Raw genomic sequence first — 22,560 nt, 5'->3', positions numbered from 1 at the left:
GGATGCAGGACAAATTTGTTCTCAAAATGGGCAAAACCATGTGGACTGCAGTGGGGCAGATGTAACATGGGCAGAGAGGTGAGGTGATATTTTTTTTCTGTGCAGGGTAAATAATAGCTTCTTTGTTTTTACACCACAATTTAGATTTTAGTTTGAACACACCCTACCCAAATCTAACTCTCTCTGCACATATTACAGGTGCCCCACCTGCAGTGCAGCATGATTTTGTTCATTTTCAGAAAAAAATTGTCCTGCGATCAGGTCTGAATTAGGCTCCAAATGCCATAACACCTATTAACTACTCCTAGTTAGATACACTTTTACTTCACTACTTGTGAGCATGAACTCACTGATGTCGGAGGTTAAAAATAATAAAGTAATGTATTATTTGTTAGAGGGAATTTTATGCTCTGTGTGGTATGATCATACAAAATAAGAATTAATAGCCCCACTGGGGATCACATTGTCTCTGCTTGGAAGCAAGGTGATATTCAGTAAACATAAATAAAGCTCTAAAATGTCTATTCATCAAAGTTGTGTAAATACAGCTGATCAATATTTACGTTTTTTGGGTCATTCCAATTAGCAGCAAAGATCTTGGGTGTGCGGGTCATTGTAGCAGCGGGCACACTTTATGGTGTTCTGAATTCGCACAGAGGTGCTCACTGTCCTATAGGGTGCAAGATTGGGTGCCGTTGCCAGGATCAAAACACTGTGGCAATGGTACATTGCACCCTTCGCAGTTAATAGGATTGACCCTTTATATGTAATGTCTAGAGTACTTTGTGACTCAAAAGCAGCATAGAAAATACTGTTTTATGGAATTTAATTATTTAAACAGAAAGCTTCTGTGGGATTCTTCCCACAATCCCCAAAATATGCTAGTGAATGAATTAGTACCTTAGTCAGTTTGATTTAACCATTTGCACCGAGCCATGGATTTCTTTCAAACCTGAACAGTTAGGTGCCTTGAGGACTAAGTTTGGGAACCTTTATAATAGTAGTTTAATTGGCTCCTGACAAAAATTAACTCTAGTGTGTATGTCTGTACACATGTGACAGGAAACATAGATTTTGATCTCCAATAGGATGGTAAAATATTCCCAGTACAGCGATAAGGAATATGTGTGCACTATATAAATAATGGTATTCTATAAATAAGATGTACGCTGTTTAAATGTCAAAGTCCAAGATCTTCATTCTTTACTACAATTATTTTCTATACTAAACTAAAATGTTTCCATTACTATTTATATAGCTAATTAATAACAATTCAGGTTGATTTGCAGAGTTGATATGGCCATGTGCCCCTACCTATAGATAAGAATGTTGCAGGTTTGCTTTCTCCACCCCTTTCTCAATTCAGTAATTTGCTTATATTATAATATCTTCTACTTAGCAAATCAAGGCCCATGGGAGCAGTTAGTCCTTACTTAACATGAAGCTTTAGTCCAACCCAGCCACCATCTTGGTTTTTGTATTCATCTTACCATAAATCAGGCCTAAAGAATGTTTACAGCATGTTTTTAAGCTTTAAAAAGATTTTCTATTCAGGGACGAATGTAGAAATGGGAGACCAGCACGGGACTCGATAGACTTTGTGCCTATTTCCAGCCCAAAGACTATGTTATTTGGAAAGTTCAGTCAGCAATGAACCAGTAGAACAATAAATGATGTTCTGTGGATCAGGTTGTTACATTACAGAAATGAGTAGTTGCTTCCTTACTAAAATATGTATCACGATCTCAATAATCGTAAGATTGTAAGGTTGCAGCAGGGCCCTCCTACCTCCATGTCTGTCTGTTGTTACCCAGTTTGTCCTACAAATGTAAAGCGCAACTGAATCTGCTGCGCTATATAAAAAACTGGAAATAAATAAATAAGCCAGACACAGGAAAGAGGCAGATAACGTCTCCTGAATGGGTTGGGTGGATTTACCTGCTCTCCAGCTCCATTGGCACATCTCTAGCACTGGAGTCCCCGTTATTAAGTGGGTCACTTCTGTCAGCTACAAGCAACAGGTCACAATCACTGCACTGGCATTTAGTGTAACATGAGAATGATACTAATGAGAATATGAATATGTGACATAAGTGCGTGATCCGGAAAGATCTTATTGCACAGATCACCTGCCAGGAGCAAATGTCTAAGAGCCTGTAAGATCGTCTACAGTACAATTTCTTTCCTGTGTTATTTGCATCCATCACCCGTACATACTGTATCTGGGGGCAGTGATTTGTGTAGCTGCACCAGCATGATAACCCAGTCTCTCAGTTTACCACAACATGCCATAGAGATGTCTCTGGGTACTAATGATTGGACAGGCTGCAGTATCATCATTATCAGGAAATGAAGAAATACCTGTAGCTGCCTTTATTTATTCACAATGTAAAAAAATAAGTTAACCGAATCCTTAACAATGCCACATTCGCTCATATGGGGAAATAATCATATATGACCTGTTAGGTGTACGAAAGAATAAACAAATTGGCCAATAAGATTTTCATTTGCACCAGCCAAATAATGAATGGCTAGGTTAGGTATTATGTGCATTGTTTTTGAAGTCTGTAAAAGCGTTGAAGATAGAGCGCTATTATTATTATTAGTTCAATACCCGGTAACATTAATATATATTATCTAAGTATGTGCTGAGAAATTAAAAGGAGAGTGATGCATGTACTTTAGGTAAGAATGAACACAAAAATAAACAGTTTTCTCAAAATGAGCTCTAGCCTCTGTCTCGTGTGCAAATGTTCCGAAAAAATATATTTATAGATGAAGTCTGTCAAAAAAAGAATGAAGTTGGATTGTCAGATAGAGCTTCAGTGTAATGATTTCTAAATATGAACATGATCACTTAAACTGCAAGGCTGAACTTATTTGAGGTGGGTAAATTGGTTTGTTTTTAGAAAGTCACTGTTTTAGGTTCTATAATTATAAGTCCATACATTGTATTGGAGGAGCCCAACACCCTTCTAATATGAAATTTTATATAACTGTAATCAATATAGATATATTGTTTTTTTTGGTACTCTTTACCTAGAAGGGCGCCCATCGCGGGCATCGCATGTACATCGCATGCCATTATAATGGCATGCGATGCGACCGATGCGATGCCTGCGATTTTACATAGAAATACAGCTTAAAATGTAAATTGCATCGGTCGCATCGCATGCGACCCAAAAAATCGCAAGCGATGCGACCGACGCGATTACCGCGATTTCCCATAGGGAACAATGTTAAATGTCCCAATTGACCCGTTTTTCCATAGGGAACAATGTTAAATGGCCCACAGAGGCCAAAGGCACCCTGAAGTTTGAAATGCCCCCCCCAATTGTTAACGCCACCCCACGATCAACGTGAACCCGAAGCGTGGCAAGCGCAGCGAGCGCGCGAGGGGCGGCGGTACGCATCCTACGACCTTTTCATACCCCCACTATCCACGTCGGTGTGGAGTTGAGAATAGAGCCCGAAGCGTGGCGAGCGCAGCGAGCCCCGCGGATACCTGTGAAGCCCGCGAGGGGACGCGGATACCTGTGAAGGTATCCGCGTCCCCTCGCGGGGCTCGCTGCGCTCACCACACTTTCTATTCTCAACTCCACGCCGACGTGGATAGTGGGGGTATGAAAAGGTTGTAGGACGCGTACCGCCGCCCCTCGCGGGCTCGCTGCGCTTGCCACGCTTCGGGTTCACGTTGATCGTGGGGTGGCGTTAACAATTGGGGGGGGGGGCATTTCACACTTCAGGGTGCCTATTTGGCCTCTGTGGGCCATTTAACATTGTTCCCTATGGAAAATCGGGTCAATTGGGACATTTAACATTGTTCCCTATGGGAAATAGCGGTGGTCGCATCGCATGCGATTTTTTGGTCGCATGCGATGCGACCGACGCGATTTTTTTACCTTGCGATGCCCAAGATCAGAATCGTGGGCGCCCTTCTAGGTAAAGAGTACCTTTTTTTTTTTCATACAATACATACTGATGGAACAGTAGATAGAACGGTGTATGTACTATGGCCATTTATGGTAATGATGTCACTACCATGAGTTTCTTGCGGTGCTGCTCCCTCCCAAAGTCTTCCACTACCCCAGAGGTGGCAGCTGTGCTCTGTATTTCTATCAGTGGTACTGTATGTCGCAACATGAAATTGTGTCCGATTTATCGGTCCACTCCATCGGAATCAGGTCAAATCAGACCAAATATCACTAGTGTATGCGGGGCCTTTACTCTTTGAGCAAATACTTTCCTAGGACATTGCTATATTTGTGTTTTAATACTGTATATACAAATTGTTAAAATATTTGCACGCTTACTGCGCCATGTTAATATGAGTCATGTTTTAATTTACAAGTACTTTAAATATAATAAATTTCCACTAGCTTTGGATTATTCTTTCTCCACCTCCTGCTGCTCGCCCAGCTACTCACACGCTTGCCTTATTTTATTTGACTCTATTTTATTATCTATGATCTACTCTCCTTTCCATTTGTGTATCGAGTTATATCGCACATAATTTTTAACTGCCCGAATCCTGCTGACGGTTCTCTCCTGCTTGTATGTTTGTCTATATACAGTATATCTTACAGGGTTGACTTGTGATATATGCGATTATATCATTGTAGCTTCGCACTATAGAGTATGTGATAATGTCTGACGACTTTGAACATCTTTATTATCCTTGATTTTATTTCTAGGAAAAGCAAATAATGTTTAGTTTCATGTTCATTGATATACTATAATAAATGAACTAATCAAATGTAAAAGTATGCTTTTCTTTATTGATTGGGAACCTCTTTGAATCTCACTTAAAACATAATTTGCTTTATCCGCTCATAAGGGATCGGGCTACAGTATCTGGACAACACTATGAGCTAATTAGTGATACTTACAGTGTGTCATCCTGATGCTCCGTGACACATGTGTGAAAACTACAATGGTGATGTCTGTTGTGTGGTGACAATTTGCCCTAATGTTTAGAGCGTGACATTCCATATTAATCATAAGATACAGTAACTGACTTGCCACAGACCATGGCCTGTGTGACACTGATGTGTCATTGGACCTATTATAAGTCTTTGCCACCACAATCTCCTCTCATCAGCTTCTATCAGCAGTGGTAAGAGGAATGTGTGGGCAAAGCTACAAGTGGAAATACCCTTCCATTCAGTTGATCAAAATATTAAAATCAAATATAGGCAAGATAAAGTGGAATAAAAGACGAATAAACACAAAATAAAACAGTAATATTGCTGAAAAAAATAAAACATAAATTGAATGTAAAATGAATATCATTATCAAACAACAAATAATAAATGTAATTTTCTAATTTTAAGTGATGTTTATCTTAGGGATCTGGATGTGACATTCTTTATACATTTTGTAATATCTGGCTCAGAAAGTAGGGGTAAGTGGATGCATTTGGTTTAGTAAATGGCGGTCACTGGCTCAGTAGACAAGTGTCTCATGTCAACCTGGCAGCGTTCTGTGATAGATGGATAATGAACGTGCAAAGTGAACCCAAGAGTCTGCATGCAGCCATGCACAAAGAACAGACGGCAGTAATTACGAATGGGAGGCTCGTTACACACCTCGTTCTCGCCACTATGCATAATAACAGAGCCCTGACTTCAGTTGTGAATACGTCTTTTACCTGCATAGTATTTCTGCATTCCGTACACTAATAATATTCAGGTTTTTGCTTTTAGTTCAATCCAAATTATAAATGAAAGTTCCAACTCTTGTATAATGCATTAAGTCAGCATCCCAGATGTAACCTACAAACCAATCCAGTCATTTATTCTGGAGAAAAAAAAATCTATCTAACTATCTATCTTTGTAGATGCATATATATATATATATATATATATATATATATATATAGTGGTGGAGGCGGCGGCACTCCCAGCAAGCAACGTGGAGAATAGTGAAGAAAGCCGGTGCCTTCCACAGGCTATCACTAGCCAAATGTAGAGTGTAGGGGGGACGGCGGCACTCGGTACAAGAAATGAATCACGCAGTAGGCATATGTAACCAACGTTTCGTGGCCAGGGTTGCCACTTTATCAAGGTGCCAATAACAGTATTATTGGCACCTTGATAAAGTGGCAACCCTGGCCACGAAACGTTGGTTACATATGCCTACACTCTCTCTCTCTCTCTCTCTCTCTATATATATATATATATATATATATATATATATATATATAGTTAAATGTAATAGAGTGCAATTTTTAGACTTGTGCAATTTTTATTGGTAACAAAATGGCCAAATTTGCAAATTTTCAGAAAATCGCACATGTAGTAGCGTGTGGTTTGCAGTAAAAATCGCACATTTTGACGTGACCAAAAGATCGCACTTCAAAAATCGCATCCAGATGTTTCCCGATAGAAAACCTCAAAATCACAAGTGTAATAAGGTGTAAGTTTTCAAATTGTACCTGAAACATGACAGCAAAAATCACAGCAAAAGATGACCAGGTCCACATTGGCAAATTTGATAGAACCATGAGTGAGATCTGTGCATGGTTCTGTCAATTAAAATGTTTGAAAGCAAAAAAAAAAATGAAAGCAAAATGCCTGGTTTCCAAAATATGGGGGGAAAAATGTTATGGGGTCCCCCTGTATTTAAGAAACCAGCACTGGGCTCTTAGACTGGTCCTGGTTCCAAAAATACAGGGAAGAAAAAGACATGGGTTCCCCTCTATTTTGGAACAAGCACCAATCAGGGCTCAGCTATGAAGGCGGTCAGCCCTAATTGGATGTAGATATCTCCATAGAGATGCCTACATGCAATCAGGGCTGAGCTGAGCCCTGATTGGTTAAGAGGAGACCCAATGATGGATGGCACTGGGATTCCCTTAGGTTTTATAACCCTGGACCCGATCTAGCATGGGAACCAGGCATGGGTCCTCGCAGGTCCCTCTCACCTCCTATGCTCAAGAGAATCCTACTGCAGGAACTCCCAGGCACTTAGGGAGGAGGTCTCTGGAATCGGGCAGCACACCAGTAGGCTGCCCCAAACAGCAAGTGAGGAGGGTGGGAGTCGCAATAAGAAGCCCATAGGCTTCTACAGGGTAATGTTAGGAAAAAGCTGGCATTGCTCTCCGCTGTGAAAACTTGGCAGCCAGGAAGTGATACATTTGAAAATGCAGTGAAAACACTGAAAACAGGGCTTTTACCATATTTTTCGTTTGATACATCCTGGGCATAATCTGTTTAGAACAAGCTTGGTTTAGATTGCTGCGTCGCTGGCACACAGATTACTGCACTATGATATTAGTCTCAGTTTACATTGGCCTAAGCTCTCCAAAGCTGTGCAACAAAATCTGAAGAGTCCAGTGTTCCTAAAGGTTATGTTCTAAATCAGTGGTGTCAAACATGGAACTCCAGCTTTTGTGGAACTACATGTCCCAGCATGCCCTGCCACAGATTTTATATAATGGATTGCTAAAACACTGGTAGGGCATGCTGAGATGTGTAGTTCGACAACAGCTGGAGGGCAATGAGTTTGACACCACTGTTCTAAATGGTAGACATTGTCTAGGTAGAGAGTCAAAAGGACGACACCAAGAACATGCATAAAGTCATTGTAGACAACAGGTCGACACATGCAAAAGGTTAATGTGAAAATGGTCAACACATAAATAGGTTGACATGAGTTTTTCATGTTTTTGGGGTATCAGTTTGTCCATTTCATTATGTGAACTCCCATTTACTTTACCACTTCTCTCGGCATGCCACAGGACTCTTTACCTTTCTCAGATGGAGTTCACGTGGATGGTATGAAAGTATGAAAAAGTCAGAAAAAAACAAAAAAAATCTCATGTCAACCTATTGAAAATTGTCATGTAAAATACACTCAATAATCCTGAAATATATTTGGAAGAAAAAAAAACCACGTATAGCATATAAGAAATTGACAAGACTACGAAAACACGGAGGCCTCGTGGTACCAGACTTAATGAAATACCAACTTGCATGTTTAGTGGCCCAAATAAACAATTGGTCCTTACCTAAAGGCAAAAAACAGTGGGTGGATTTGGAGACCCAACTGTTTTCTAGAGTATCCCTGTTAGATCTACTCTGGACCCCTGCCCAACAGAGACCCCCAGTGCACACTGCTACACGGGCCATATTTGACTCCCTATTTGCATGGGACACATTAGTTATATCGTCCAAAATAGTCTCTCTCCCCTCCCGCAACCTCTCTGTACATGCCCTATCAAAATTATTACCTAATATGAAACTCTCTCTCTGGATAACATGCAGCATTGATTCCATCGCAGATTTGATAGATGGTGCTTCCATAACTCCCTTTAGCTCCCTTCAGGATCAATTTTCCCTACCAGATAAGTGTGTGATCAGATCCTCAGGACCAATCCTGCCACCCTCCCCCAAAATTAGCTCTTGGTAACTCAAAAGGATTGATAAGCTTTTGGTATTCAGAGAGCCAGGCTGACACCTTAGAGAATAAATACACTACTCAAATCAAATGGGAGGTTGCCCTGGGGTGTTCCTTTTCCCAACACCAATGGGAAAGAATTTATCTCGCATCACATAAAATATCCAAATGTAATAACCATCTCGAAATGCATTTAAAATTCTACACAATCTAAATTTCACCCCTGCCAAACTCCATAGAATCTGGCCCGCCACTTCCGATATGTGCAGGAGAAATTGATGAGAGATTGGTGACACTTATCACATTTTCTGATCCTGTCCGAAAATAATACAACTATGGAGGGCGGTTTTTAACCTTGCCTCCAAAGTCATCGGGCCCCAATTGTGAGGTCCCCCCTCCCAGCGTTGTTGCATTTATACCCTCATGACGTCCCACAGATCAAATGCTACGTCTTAGGCCATTTGTTCAGAGCTACAGGAGCAGCAATAGCCCAAGATTGAAAAAACCATCTCTCCTCTCAGTAAAATTATCAGGAAACGACACCATTCGTTCCAAATGGAAACTATGGGTTTAACCTCCTCATCTAAAACATCTTCTCCCCTAGTGACTTGGTCCTGTTGGCGAGATTATGTTACCACCCCAGAAGGGGCAACACTGATATACGACATGGCCTAATATATTGCAAAACCCATTTAGCCTACTCCACTCTATCGCCAACCATTTATTTGTATTGTATTGCTCTTAACTATACCCTCAGTGTCATTTCTGTATGTATTGGCATTTCTATTTGCATTTGTATAAACTGCTGTATGTTGGATTGTAACCCCTCCTCCCCCCCCCTTTATTCTGTACCCAGCTCCCCTTCTGTAAGAAATGGAACAAAACTCTTAATAAAAATTTAGATTGGAAAATTGTCATGTAAATATTTTGCTTGTGTCAACCTTTTGTTTACGTTGACATTGTGCATGTTGACCATTTGGTGTCAGCATAGTAACTGTCTGCATAGACATTGCCTACCGATCAACCACATACCATTCCTAAAACAGTTTTTTAAACCACAACACTCTATAAATATAAATCAAAGCAGTGAGATCAATACCTCTAACAGGAAGCAGCTGCGCTGATTTATTTCTACGGCAGGTAAGCGAAAACCAAACATTAATTCTTGTCAACTACCCCAAGACACTAACTAAAGCCTGCATCATGAAACTGTCAGGATATTTAACCACGTTTCCCTGGGGGTTCTGCTTGGGATAATACAGTCCGTATACGAGGACAGTGCAGGTTTGGACTTTGGCATACAATATAATTAGCTAGAACTGAAGGAGAGTCTTTTTATGTAAGCTGTATTATGTGTCAGTATACAGTATAGTACTGAATATAATTACCCTCCTCGCTGTGTGCGCTAGAATAATGCAGCAGTAGCCCTGCAGGAAAGGCACTGCATCGTGCTCTTGCATCACCACAGACTAAAACTGTAGACTAAATACTTAGGGGGAAATGTACTAAGATGGGAATTGCATTTCAGATCTGTTATCTTCTAGAAAATGCTAAATAAATAAGTAGATTCTGATTGGTTGCCCATAGCAACATCCCATCTGAAATCGTAAATTTGCCCCTTACACTTCCTGAAGAAAATGTAAGCCTATGTTTTGTGGTAAAGGGTTATTTCACTTTTTAAAGATATATTTTATAATGAGTGAAAACTATATCCAGCAATGTTCCCAATTTGTGAGTATGTTCATGTGATACGTTGCCCTGCCTACTGAGACCCTTCTGTGTGCACTCAGTGCCCTGCCTACTGAGACCCTTCTGTGTGCACTCAGTGCCCTGCCTACTGAGACCCTTCTGTGTGCACTCAGTGCCCTGCCTACTGAGACCCTTCTGTGTGCACTCAGTGCCCTGCCTACTGAGACCCTTCTGTATGCACTCAGTGCCCTGCCTACTGAGACCCTTCTGTGTGCACTCAGTGCCCTGCCTACTGAGACCCTTCTGTGTGCACTCAGTGCCCTGCCTACTGAGACCCTTCTGTGTGCACTCAGTGCCCTGCCTACTGAGACCCTTCTGTATGCACTCAGTGCCCTGCCTACTGAGACCCTTCTGTGTGCACTCAGTGCCCTGCCTACTGAGACCCTTCTGTATGCACTCAGTGCCCTGCCTACTGAGACCCTTCTGTGTGCACTCAGTGCCCTGCCTACTGAGACCCTTCTGTGTGCACTCAGATTAAGCAGTGTAGGGTCACAATGATCCCATGATCTCTTGTTTTCTATATGATCTGAATGAAAAGCGACTATTATGATACTACTAATGTCCACAGCAGGCAGTGTTACTCCTTTAAAGTGGACATGTTTTCCTATGAGCCAGCATATCTCCCCCTGACTGCATATGATGCTGGGATGCAGGAAACCCCCATCACTGCATAGCCCCATCACTAGCACATGCACGCTTCCATCACCTCACGTATTGGCTGCAGCTCCACAACATGCTCTCCTCCCAACCATCACACGCGTTCCTCCCCATCTGAGCTTCCTACCTTAAACTCCATAGGAGTGTACTTCTCATTCTTGGGTGTAGAGTTGCCTTTGTAATGAAGATGGTTAGGGGTGGCTGGGTGAATAACAGTGGACTCCTGGGACTGTCTCTGGCAGCGTTGACAATAAACATAGATAACAAATGTCAGGAGGCTGGAGCCAAAAAAACAGGAGACCCCTGTAGCGATCAGATGAATAAGGCTGAAACCTGTGAGAGCAACAAAAAGAACATAATTATCAAGATCTGATATGTGGTAATACACCTGATTTTTCAGGGCTACAGTTGGGTACACATAAAGCAATATATTGTTCTGATGCAAATTGACACAATGTAGCAGCCATATCGCACAATGTATACATCCAAATACACGTTTACTTGCGTCATCAGCAATGTCATCCCTTCTGCTGCAGATCAGATAGGATGACCCATATGATGACATCATGCAGCTGAATGAGGGACATACCGATGTAGCCATGCTCATTGTTAACTTGTGAATTGGCAAAATCCCATCGCCATGCTCATGCACCTCATTCGCTCCAGTGGCCCATAGAAAAGTATAGAGCAGTGAAGGGCAATGTAGCGATTCGACAATCGCTTATGTGACATTGGCGCACCAAACACGCACGATATGTACTGCTATATTGGACACTGGTTTGTGCAGTGTGCATACACACTGAGCGATTGCCCCGCTGTGACCATCTTTACATATCAGGACGCTATGGAAAGCCGTGCAGTCTGCTGGTAATACCAGCAGATAAACGGAGGCCACCGGCAGTGGTGCGGAAGCGCGATCCTTATATCCAGGGTTCGGATATAAGGATCGAACTATCGTGAGGATGCCTCTGATTGAGGACTGCAAATTCCCTCCAGCGAAACCTGAAATCATACAATGTATATGGACTCCCTTAAGGTTACATAATTCAGTACGGATCTACACCAGGGACCGTATGAATCTTTAATTACGAAGCAAATCATAACCCTTGAGACTCCAAATTAATAAGTATAAAGCCTCTCCTTGTTCTTTTTTATGAATTTATTACATTGTGTGATTTTTTTATCATTTATTTTATCTTACTGTCAATTACACTTGCTGCTAGATTATTATTAAAGATTTTCTTACTGTAATACTTAATTGATCCACATTATTAAGCGCTCCACCATTATTCTGCTTTGAGCTGACAGCATCTCAAACAGTGAAACTGAGCTGTTTTCAGCTCAAAATCACCCAGTGTGTATGGGCCTTTAGGCCTTAAATAAATGAGATGACCAGATTGCATTAGAGTCTTTTTACCTCCACACTCCTTGTTTTCATCAATACTTGAAGCTGGTAGAATAACTGAAAGAGAAAAAAAAAGAAATAAGTGATGTGCATATCCTACACTGTACACTCCCTACGTCCAGCTTCATTACCCTGGGGTAAGTACATAATCAGTTCTGTCATTGGATGGTTTATACTAAATATGATAAAAGGGTTTTTGTAGTATACCTGGAATTTCATTATAAATACATTCTCTGTACTGAGTGCTGTTTCCAACACACTGTGTGGGTCCAGGATTGTGTATGTCACAGTAACGGTTACGGTATTGTGTTCCATCTTCATGACACATGCTCCATTCTGCCCATTCTGCCCAGCCACCTATAAGAGAAAAACAAGATAATAAACCAATCCAACATCATACTGCTAGGTTATTTGGCTTCTGATAACAAAATAAAAAAGTAACCCAAATGTGTGTGTTCATGTGATAGGGTATATATAGATTTTAAGCTCCATTGGGGCAGGGACTGATGTGAATGACAAAAATTATCTGTCAACCTATGCCCAGTGCCTGATTAACCAATAGGCTGATTAGGCTGCAGACTAGGGCACCAGGACTTGAAAAAGCTTCTGAACGAAATGCGTTGGTGTACACAGCAAAGGACACCCACCACCTGGATTACAAATTCTTTTCCATTACATGTGCCCGGACCAGCTTCCATAATTACCCCAGCAGCCGTGGATTAATGGGACTCTAAAATTATCATCTTCACCGGGTAGAACCCCATACCAGCAGGCGGTCCCTGGACAGAAGAATACAACATCTCTAGCATAGTCCCTGCTATAATAATCGGCATCCAAAACTTGGGACGTATCTAAAGGAAGCATCATAGTAATGGACACTGGGCATTACTCCTTCTGGACTCTGGGTGAATATCCTTGCTAATACAATCTTTTCAGCTATTTTAACATTGCTATTTAGCAAAGTAATTTATCCTTTTTTAATGCTTATTGCATTCATTTTATTGTAATAAATTTGACCATATATTTTGACACTTGTTGCATGTGTATAGACTTAGCGCAGTTTCACACTCCCCCCCTTTTCTAATATATTTCATGCCTGTTAGCAATCACCCGTCCTGATGCACTGTGGGAGGTAAAGTTCTTAAGGTGACTGTCAGATGGCTGTGCCAATGTAACTTACTGATGGAACCATTGCTTTATGTAGATTGTGCTACAGTGCCAGCTGGGCAGCCTAAAGCCAAAGCCTCATTCTCATGCCACAAGCATAAGATCCTACATGCCAGTTGTATAACCTTCATTACATGCACATGGGCAGTATGAATGAGGAGTCCCTGAGTGCCTATACTGGACATGTGTGTTTAGCAGAATTACAAGGGGAGATACGTGTGTATTAGCCTAGGGCACCTGGAACCTTTAATCAGGCCCTGCCTATGTCGACATAGACACCCAAAAAATGTGAAAAACTAATGTTGACCTTTTCCATGTCAACCTATTGCTTGTGTTGACCTTCTGACCATGTCGTCCTAAGGTATGTCAACCTTTTTCATGTGTCAACCTTTTTAATGCAAACCCAATGACCCATACCCACATCAACTGCTCCCTCATATCCACTAACACACATCACTTACACCCTCATACCTACACACACACTTACACCCTCATACCTACACACACACTTACACCCTCATACCTACACACACTTACACCCTCATACCTACACACACACTTACACCCTCATACCTACACACACTTACACCCTCATACCTACACACACACTTACACCCTCATACCTACACACACTTACACCCTCATACCTACACACACACTTACACCCTCATACCTACACACACTTACACCCTCATACCTACACACACACCTACACCCTCATACCTACACACACTTACACCCTCATACCTACACACACACTTACACCCTCATACCTACACACACTTACACCCTCATACCTACACACACACTTACACCCTCATACCTACACACACTTACACCCTCATACCTACACACACACTTACACCCTCATACCTACACACACTTACACCCTCATACCTACACACACACTTACACCCTCATACCTACACACACTTACACCCTCATACCTACACACACACTTACACCCTCATACCTACACACACTTACACCCTCATACCTACACACACACTTACACCCTCATACCTACACACACTTACACCCTCATACCTACACACACACTTACACCCTCATACCTACACACACTTACACCCTCATACCTACACACACACCTACACCCTCATACCTACACACACTTACACCCTCATACCTACACACACACTTACACCCTCATACCTACACACACTTACACCCTCATACCTACACACACACTTACACCCTCATACCTACACACACTTACACCCTCATACCTACACACACACTTACACCCTCATACCTACACACACTTACACCCTCATACCTACACACACACTTACACCCTCATACCTACACACACTTACACCCTCATACCTACACACACACCTACACCCTCATACCTACACACACTTACACCCTCATACCTACACACACACTTACACCCTCATACCTACACACACTTACACCCTCATACCTACACACACACTTACACCCTCATACCTACACACACTTACACCCTCATACCTACACACACACTTACACCCTCATACCTACACACACTTACACCCTCATACCTACACACACACTTACACCCTCATACCTACACACACTTACACCCTCATACCTACACACACACCTACACCCTCATACCTACACACACTTACACCCTCAAATCAAATCTCAAATCAAATTGTATTTGTCACATACAAGTAAAACATAGTATAATATGTACTGAAATGCTTATACAACTGTCCTACTTTATGTTAGAATAAGAAGATCGGCGGAGGAAGAGTGTAGATAGAGAGATTGTGTGGGGAATGTCTAGAAGGAAGGAAGGAAGGAAGGAAAGTCCTGGTACTAGGAGGTCTGGTTGAGGACTCTAATGGCCTGCGCGAAGAAGCTCCTTCTCATTCGCTCTGTGTTTGCCTTCAATGAGCGGTAGAGTTTCCCTGAGCGCAATAGGGAGAAGAGTCCATTGTAGGGATGGCTGAGGTCCTTCATTATCTTCCTGGCTTTTGTCCAGCATCGCTTGCTGTATATTGTGTCCAGATTTGGAAGCTCGATACGAATGGTACGCTCTGCCGATCGCACAACCCTCTGGAGAGCTTGTCTGTCCTTTTTGGTGCTGTTACCAAACCAGGCCGTGATATTTCCTGTCAGGATGCTCTCAATGGTGCAGGCATAGAAATTCTTTAGTACCCTTGAGGATAGTCTAAAGTCCTTCAGTCGTCTAAGATGATAAAGACATTGCCGGGCCTTCTTCACCAGGGAGTTGGCATGGCAGGACCATGTCAGGTCCTGCGTGATATAGACACCCAGGGACCTGAAACTGTCTACTCTCTCCACTGGGGTCCCTTCGATGGTCAGTGGCTGGTAGTTTTTCTCCCACTTTGTGCCGAAGTCCACTATTATTTCCTTAGTTTTGCTGATGTTCAGGTAGAGATTGTTGACCTGGCACCAAGATTTCAGGTTGCTAACCTCCTCTAGGTAGGCTGTCTCATCGTTGTTAGAGATCAGGCCCACCACCACAGTGTCGTCTGCAAACTTAATGATGTTGGTGGAGCTCGTAGTGTCCACACAGTCGTAAGTGTATAGAGAGTACAGCAAGGGGCTCAGAACACAGCCCTGGGGAGCTCCAATGCTGAGGGTGAGACGTGGTTGCCCATCCCTACCGCCTGCGGTCTGTCTGTCAGTAAGATGGATATCCAGCAAGACAGGAATGGGCTGAGGCCCAGGGTCTCCAGTTTAGTGGTGAATATGGAGGGGGTTATAGTATTAAATGCTGAACTATAGTCCACGAACAGCATTCCTTTTCTACTGTCCAGGTGGCTCAGGGCTGTATGATGGAGGTATGCAATGGCATCCTCAGTGGATCGGTTAGGACGATACGCCTCATATCCACTGACACACATCACCTACACCCTCATAGCTACACACAATTACACCCTCATATCCACTGACACACATCACTTATACCCTCATAGCTACACACACATACACCCTCATACAGTATCTAAAGATAAGTCACATATACCCTCATATCTACTGATAAGTCACACACACCCTAATATCTACAGATTAGTCACATACACCCTCATACAGTATCTACCGATAAGTCACATACACCCTCATGTCTATAGATAAGTCGCATACAACCTAATATCTACTGATAAGTCACCCTAATATCTACAGATAAGTCACATACACCCTCATATCTACTGATAAGTCACCCTAATATCTACAGATAAGTCACATACATCCTAATATCTACAGATAAGTCACAGTCACCTTAATATCTACAGATAAGTCACATACACCCTAATATCTACAGATTAGTCACATACACCCTCATACAGTATCTACAGATAAGTCACATACACCTTAATATCTAGATAAGTCACATACAATCTCATATCTATAGATAAGTCACACACAACCTAATATCTACTGATAAGTCACCCTAATATCTACAGATAAGTCACATACACCCTCATATCTACATCTAGAGACATAAACCATATACATTGTAATTGAGGAAAGGTGTCTCTTTATTCATTGCTTATGGTGCTGTGCAATATATTCCTTCTTTATAACAGCTGGAGATTGACGCCTGTACAGTATTTAATTGATTAGGATATAATGCATCCTAGTAATTACTGAACCTCTTTTGTTGTCCCACACATAGTAACACACTAACATTTGCCGTTCCAACTAAACAAGGGTCAGCACTCTAGGACAGGATTTCAAATTACAGGTATATCTACGACTCATAACATGTAGAATAACCTCTGTTCCATTCAAAGATTGCAAACAATGGATTCTGCTTATGCCTTTGCTGTCAATGAGAACAATCTTTGTTATTTCTGTATAATGCCACCTTCATTCATTGTTTTTGTGGGTGCCTGTAGCATGAACAGGTCTTTTTTTTTCCTGTTGCAATCTGATAAAAGGTTTAGATCACATGGATATGTACCTTAATAGAAGTTACATCTTCATTGTCAAGCCCTTTTTACAGATCACAGGCTGCATGTAAAAGGCACTTTGTTGCTCACATTCCATGCTCTGAATGTACAAATCTCCCAGGTTGTAATCTCATTTTTACCTATACGTGAACTGCAGCTCAATGCAGCTCAGCTGAAATGTGACAGGAAGCTGCTGGGCTGTTTGGCGCTAATCAAAGACCACTGTGTGCACTTTACATTCACAATGTACTTGCATATGTGCTCCTCTGCACGGCTGTACAAAGTGCTCCCCAAGCCTGGGATTTACTACACAACTTCATTCAGCATCCAGAAATCACATGAATTATTTATCGTGAAGCTGGCTGACATCCACAGTGATCGCTCCCTGTTTGCCCACAAACAATTATAATAGAGATCCTGAACCACTTCCAGGCTCACTTAGCATCTACAAAGTAAGTTACCCAGTTAGAAGATGCTCCTGTTACTCGGACTACCCTGGCCTTTATCCATCTTAAATAACTGTCTGTGTTTATATAGTCTGTGTATGGAAATCAGGAGACACAGTGGCTAATATGAGCCATCAGCCTTGGGGCTAAATATGGGTATGGGTCATAGGGTTGACAGCACTAAGGTCGACATGCATTGGGTCGACCACTGCAGGTCAACATGGGCCAAGGTCGACAACTGAAAAGGTCGACAGTGTCATTAGGTCGACGGGTGATTAGGTTGACGGGGTCATTAGATTGACAAGGGGAAGGGCAACAGTCAAAAGGTCGACATGGTTTTTTAAACTTTTTTTTGTCCCAAACGTCGACACAATCGACAAGGACACTGAAAAAAGTGCAATGTGTCCCCTCGCATGCCTTGACGCGCTCGCCATGCTTCGGGCATTATTGTATTCTCCCGCCATGCCTTAGTGGATGGTAAGGACATATTGGCTCAAAAAAAGTGAAAACCCCATATCGACTTTTTGGCGGTTGACCTTCCCCATGTCGACCTAATGACCCTGTTAACCTCAGGTGTCGACCTTGGCCCATGTCAACATTCAGTTGTCAACCCAATACATGTTGACCTTAGTGCTGTTGACAACTGTATACCCTAAATCTACTAAGTGGTTTTGCTGTCATATAAGGCCCCCATACACTGCAGCCACTTCTCCCCTCAAAGAAGTCACCAGCAATCTCCCCTTGAGCCACCTGGGACCCATGTCCTTTGACATGCAATATACAGATGGAACACAGAGGCGCTCCATCTGACTGGGACGCGCATGCATCTCACACGTACGCGCGTTCCAGTTTCAGGATGGCGCCGCGGCGGCATCCTGCCCGTTTCCTCTTCAGGGAGATGGGCAGGGATAGGCGCGGCGGCGGCGGAGAAAGCTACGTAGCAAAGGGGAACGCGCGCCCCTGGTGAAAGGCGGCCGCTGCCGGCGGCGGTGAAAGAATCGCCAGCCCCGCCAAGAAAGAGGCCGGCTCCATCTGTATCCATGCAATCCCAGCCAAGCCTGCCCGGCTGCAGAAGCAATCCAAGAGATTGCTTCTGCAGCCGATGTGACTCGCTGGCTGTTCGCAAGGCGATTGACAGTTGGGAGGGCGCTTGTAGGTGGCATCATGGCGTTTTCTTGGATTGTTGCCAAAAAGGCAGGCAGGACCAGCTGTAGGGGGTAGGACCGCTGAAGTCAGCAGTGGCCTCCATCTCCTCACAGTGAGTGCAGGGGAGGGGCTGGCGATTCAGCGAGGCGGGTCCTCTGGGACTCACCAAGTCAACCAGAATCAGGGCCTGTATCTCACACTACTCATCATTATATAAACATGCTGCAGTCTTAGCTCTGGCTTAGTATTTTCCTGTAAATCGATGTACATGCTGTAGGCTGATTCCCAAATGTAGAGAAAGTTTTATAAAAAAAAATAATATATATATATATATATATATATATATATATATATATATATATATATATCAAATCAATTACAGCATACTTGTAAATTGCATTCCCACATAAAAAAAATGTCAGTCATGCCAGTCTAGAATCCCTTCCTTGTAGACAATAACTTAGTCCTCAAATATTCAAAACATTTTTGATTTACAAACAAGCATCCCAGTGTCTCCGCTGTAGGTTTGGGTGAACTAGAAACTGATACCCCTTTCACATTGCACTTTTAAAACGGTATATTGCCGTTTTTTTCCCATATTAAAACGTTTAAGACTGCAATGTGAAAGTGCCAAAGTTGATTTACCGGTTAAAGATAACCGGTATTTCAACACGGTTAAAAAGCAGAGTCCTACACATTTTAAAGCCGTTTTTAAGGCAGTGTGAATGGCTCTATTTCAATGGCTTGAAACGTGTCCCTTGGGGGTTAAACGGGTTGAATTTTGAATGGTATTAAATGATTTTTAAAACGGTTTTCACCTGCAATGTGAAAGGTCTCAAGGCTCAGACCCGTTTTAAAGTCCCATTTAAGAATTTACCCATTTCTGCAATGTGAAAGCAGTATGATACTGTAAGTCATTAGTTGCCATTGATTGGTGTAGAACCAGCACGTGGAACTACTGATATTGTTGTGTATTAATTGTTTTATAATGTTAATGGACAATTTCAACAGAAAGCTAAATTATGGGAGCATTTAAACTATTATTTTTAATACCGGTAATCTACATTGCGAAATGAGAATGTAACTGTTGGGTCAACCTGTGTAAATTGTTCTAAAATGAAAATGAGACATTTATGTCGGGTCATACCCAGGGGCGGATCCAGGATAAAATGACAGGGGGGGCACCATGATAAAAGAGGGTTTAGGTGGGGGAGGGGCAGTGTTAGTGGTGCCAGTGTACATGCTAAGAGAGCGGCAGAGAGAGGGTGGGAATGGGATTTAAAATAGGCCCTGGCATTTAAAGTATGCAGGCCCACCATGGTGACAAAAGTGGAGGATGTAGCTGTGCGCGTGCCGAAGGCACGCTCTGTAAAAGGGGGTGTGGCCACTCAACAGGGAGCATGTCCTTGAGTGTAGTGTACAACACCATATACAACGTCTACACATTATGCAACAAAATACAAGACCCCATTATACTTGCCCCTTACACATGATGCCAAATGGAATGAGCCAAAATCCACATAATGCCACATGGATTGAGCCAAAATTTACATACTAACACACGGATTGAGCCAAAATTCACATAATGCCAAATGGATTGAGCCAAAATTCACATAATGCCACATGAATGGTGTCAAAATTCACATAATGCCACATGGATTGAGCCAAAATTCACATAATGCCACACGGATTGAGCCAAAATTGACATAATGCCACACGGATTGAGCCAAAATTGACATAATGCCACATTGATTGAGCCAAAATTGACATAATGCCACACGGATTGAGCCAGAATTCACATAATGCCACACAGATTAAGCCAAAATTCACAATACGCTTCATAAACAGGGACATTGTCCACCAAAGGTGCGCATTAAACATTTACACCATAATGTCCATTACACGTTAAGTTACACGCCATTATGTCCATTATGTATTATGCCAAACACCATAATGCCTATTAAAAATTATGCTACATAAGTGCTGCTTATCTACATGCTCATTGCCAAGGGTTCCATGCGCATTGCCAGAGGTTTCATGCTCGTTGCCATGTGAGATTACATGCTCATTGCCATGGGGGTTTACATGCTCGCGGTAAATAGGTGACAGCCGCCACCAGGCAGAAGTGATAGCCACTGACCGTATTCAGAGCACTGCAAGTCCTGGCTATTTGAAATAATACCCCTTTCACACCAGAAAATGCATTCCCAGGTTGGCCCCTTTTACACCAGCCTAGTCCCTGCATTTTCTGGTGTGAGGGTTAGAGAAATCCCCCCCTCCCCCCCTTTAACCAGTTATCTCATTTAACCGGCTATATCTTCGGAACCAACTGACCCATTTACATGAGACAAGTCATCATATTAATGAACTTTTGAGTGGGCTTTGAATGATTTTGGTCCCATGAAACTGGAGCGTTTGGTTCCAGAGTAATCTGCCCTCAAAGAACATGAACAGCCATGAAATTAAGTTTCAAAAATAAAAAAGTCGGTTTACATGCAATATCTCTGGAACCAATTGACCGATATGGAGCAGCCTGGTATCATATTGAAGGCCCAGCGATTTGGAATTTAATAAGATCAACCCCAAGCTTCTGTGATGCCAGAGGGGGAACTGGCAGCCGTCGGAACAAGGTGGGGGTCGGAATTAACGGGTCCCATATTATCCTATGGGGAAAAACAGCTTTGCCAGGCGATATCTCCGGTTCCCGGGGGGCTAGAGACACGGGGCTGGGCTCGTTGGAAAGCCCTGGTCCTCAGCTACAATGAAATGACAGGGGGGCACGTGCCCAGGTGCCCCCCCCCTGAATCCGCCACTGGTCATACCTTCACAGGGGTAAGTGTTACAGAGCGCCTCCTCGGTGTGCAGCCCAATACAGATGTCGCCTCCATTAGATGGTGCAGGGTTGGTGCAGGTACGTGTGCGCTGATAATGTCCACCTCCACAAGTGGTTGAGCACTGGGACCAAGATGACCAACAGGACCAAGATCCCTTCACTATAACAGAAAAAAACAGAAACTTAGCTTTGGACACAACCTAAATGTTACATAGCAATGAGAAAAAGAACTCTGCGGTGATACATTTCTATCACTTACAGTGTCAGTCCTTTTCCTTGTTATGGAAAAACCTTCAGGCGATATATTCCCAATGCATAATTACAGTATTTTTGCTTTGTTTGCATACAGATGGAGCGCCTCTCATTCAATCTACCTATGGCGATTGTATCGCCAGTCCGCCATGGCGGGCCACGGCGCGCGGCGTCGCAATACATGTTAAAAGCTTGCCAATTCGCAGTGGCGTCTCCAGGTGAGTGCAATACCAGTGATCATCCACCAGATGTCACTTTTTGAAATCCTCATTGCGCATGTGTGAAATTTGTGCTGCAGCGTGTGCATGAAGTGACTGCAGTATTAAAAAGCTCTGTAGTGCAGGAACTACTTTGCTACTACTGTACTATCCAGTAAGCTACAGTACTGTAAAGAGACAGCTCTTATCAGGTGTGTAGGCTAGTGGATAAGTGCGCTGCTCTGCATGTTGTACATTAAAGTACAGTATGCCTGAGTTTGATTATTAAAGGGAACTTTTTTCCAACAAATTTACAGTACAGATGGGGCAGGTCTCATCATTGCAGGGGATGGCAATGGCGACGCCAGCCGAC

The 22,560-nt window shown here is 42.6% G+C and overlaps 1 protein-coding gene across 4 annotated transcripts in view; it reads right to left on the bottom strand.

The window, feature by feature from the left end:
* SEMA5B (semaphorin 5B) overlaps positions 1 to 22,560 on the bottom strand; it is a 422,878-nt gene that overhangs the window by 5,014 nt on the left and 395,304 nt on the right. For 3 of the 4 annotated variants that reach the window (XM_083153603.1, XM_083153604.1, XM_083153605.1), the window contains 4 exons: positions 21,728 to 21,898; positions 12,419 to 12,568; positions 12,224 to 12,268; positions 10,934 to 11,139 (listed from right to left, as the gene is read on the bottom strand). In XM_083153603.1, coding sequence (XP_083009729.1) covers positions 10,934 to 11,139; positions 12,224 to 12,268; positions 12,419 to 12,568; positions 21,728 to 21,898 — 572 coding nt within the window. Of the gene's footprint in view, positions 1 to 1,938; positions 2,009 to 10,933; positions 11,140 to 12,223; positions 12,269 to 12,418; positions 12,569 to 21,727; positions 21,899 to 22,560 lie in introns of all 4 variants that reach the window. The other variant, XM_083153606.1, reaches the window with a different exon arrangement.

The sequence above is a fragment of the Crinia signifera genome, chromosome 7 (assembly GCF_055691185.1).
Source record: "Crinia signifera chromosome 7, ASM5569118v1, whole genome shotgun sequence".
NCBI lineage: Eukaryota > Metazoa > Chordata > Amphibia > Anura > Myobatrachidae > Crinia > Crinia signifera.
The sequence above is the reverse complement of the archived record's forward strand: the minus strand, read 5'-3'. Positions and strand labels throughout refer to the sequence as shown.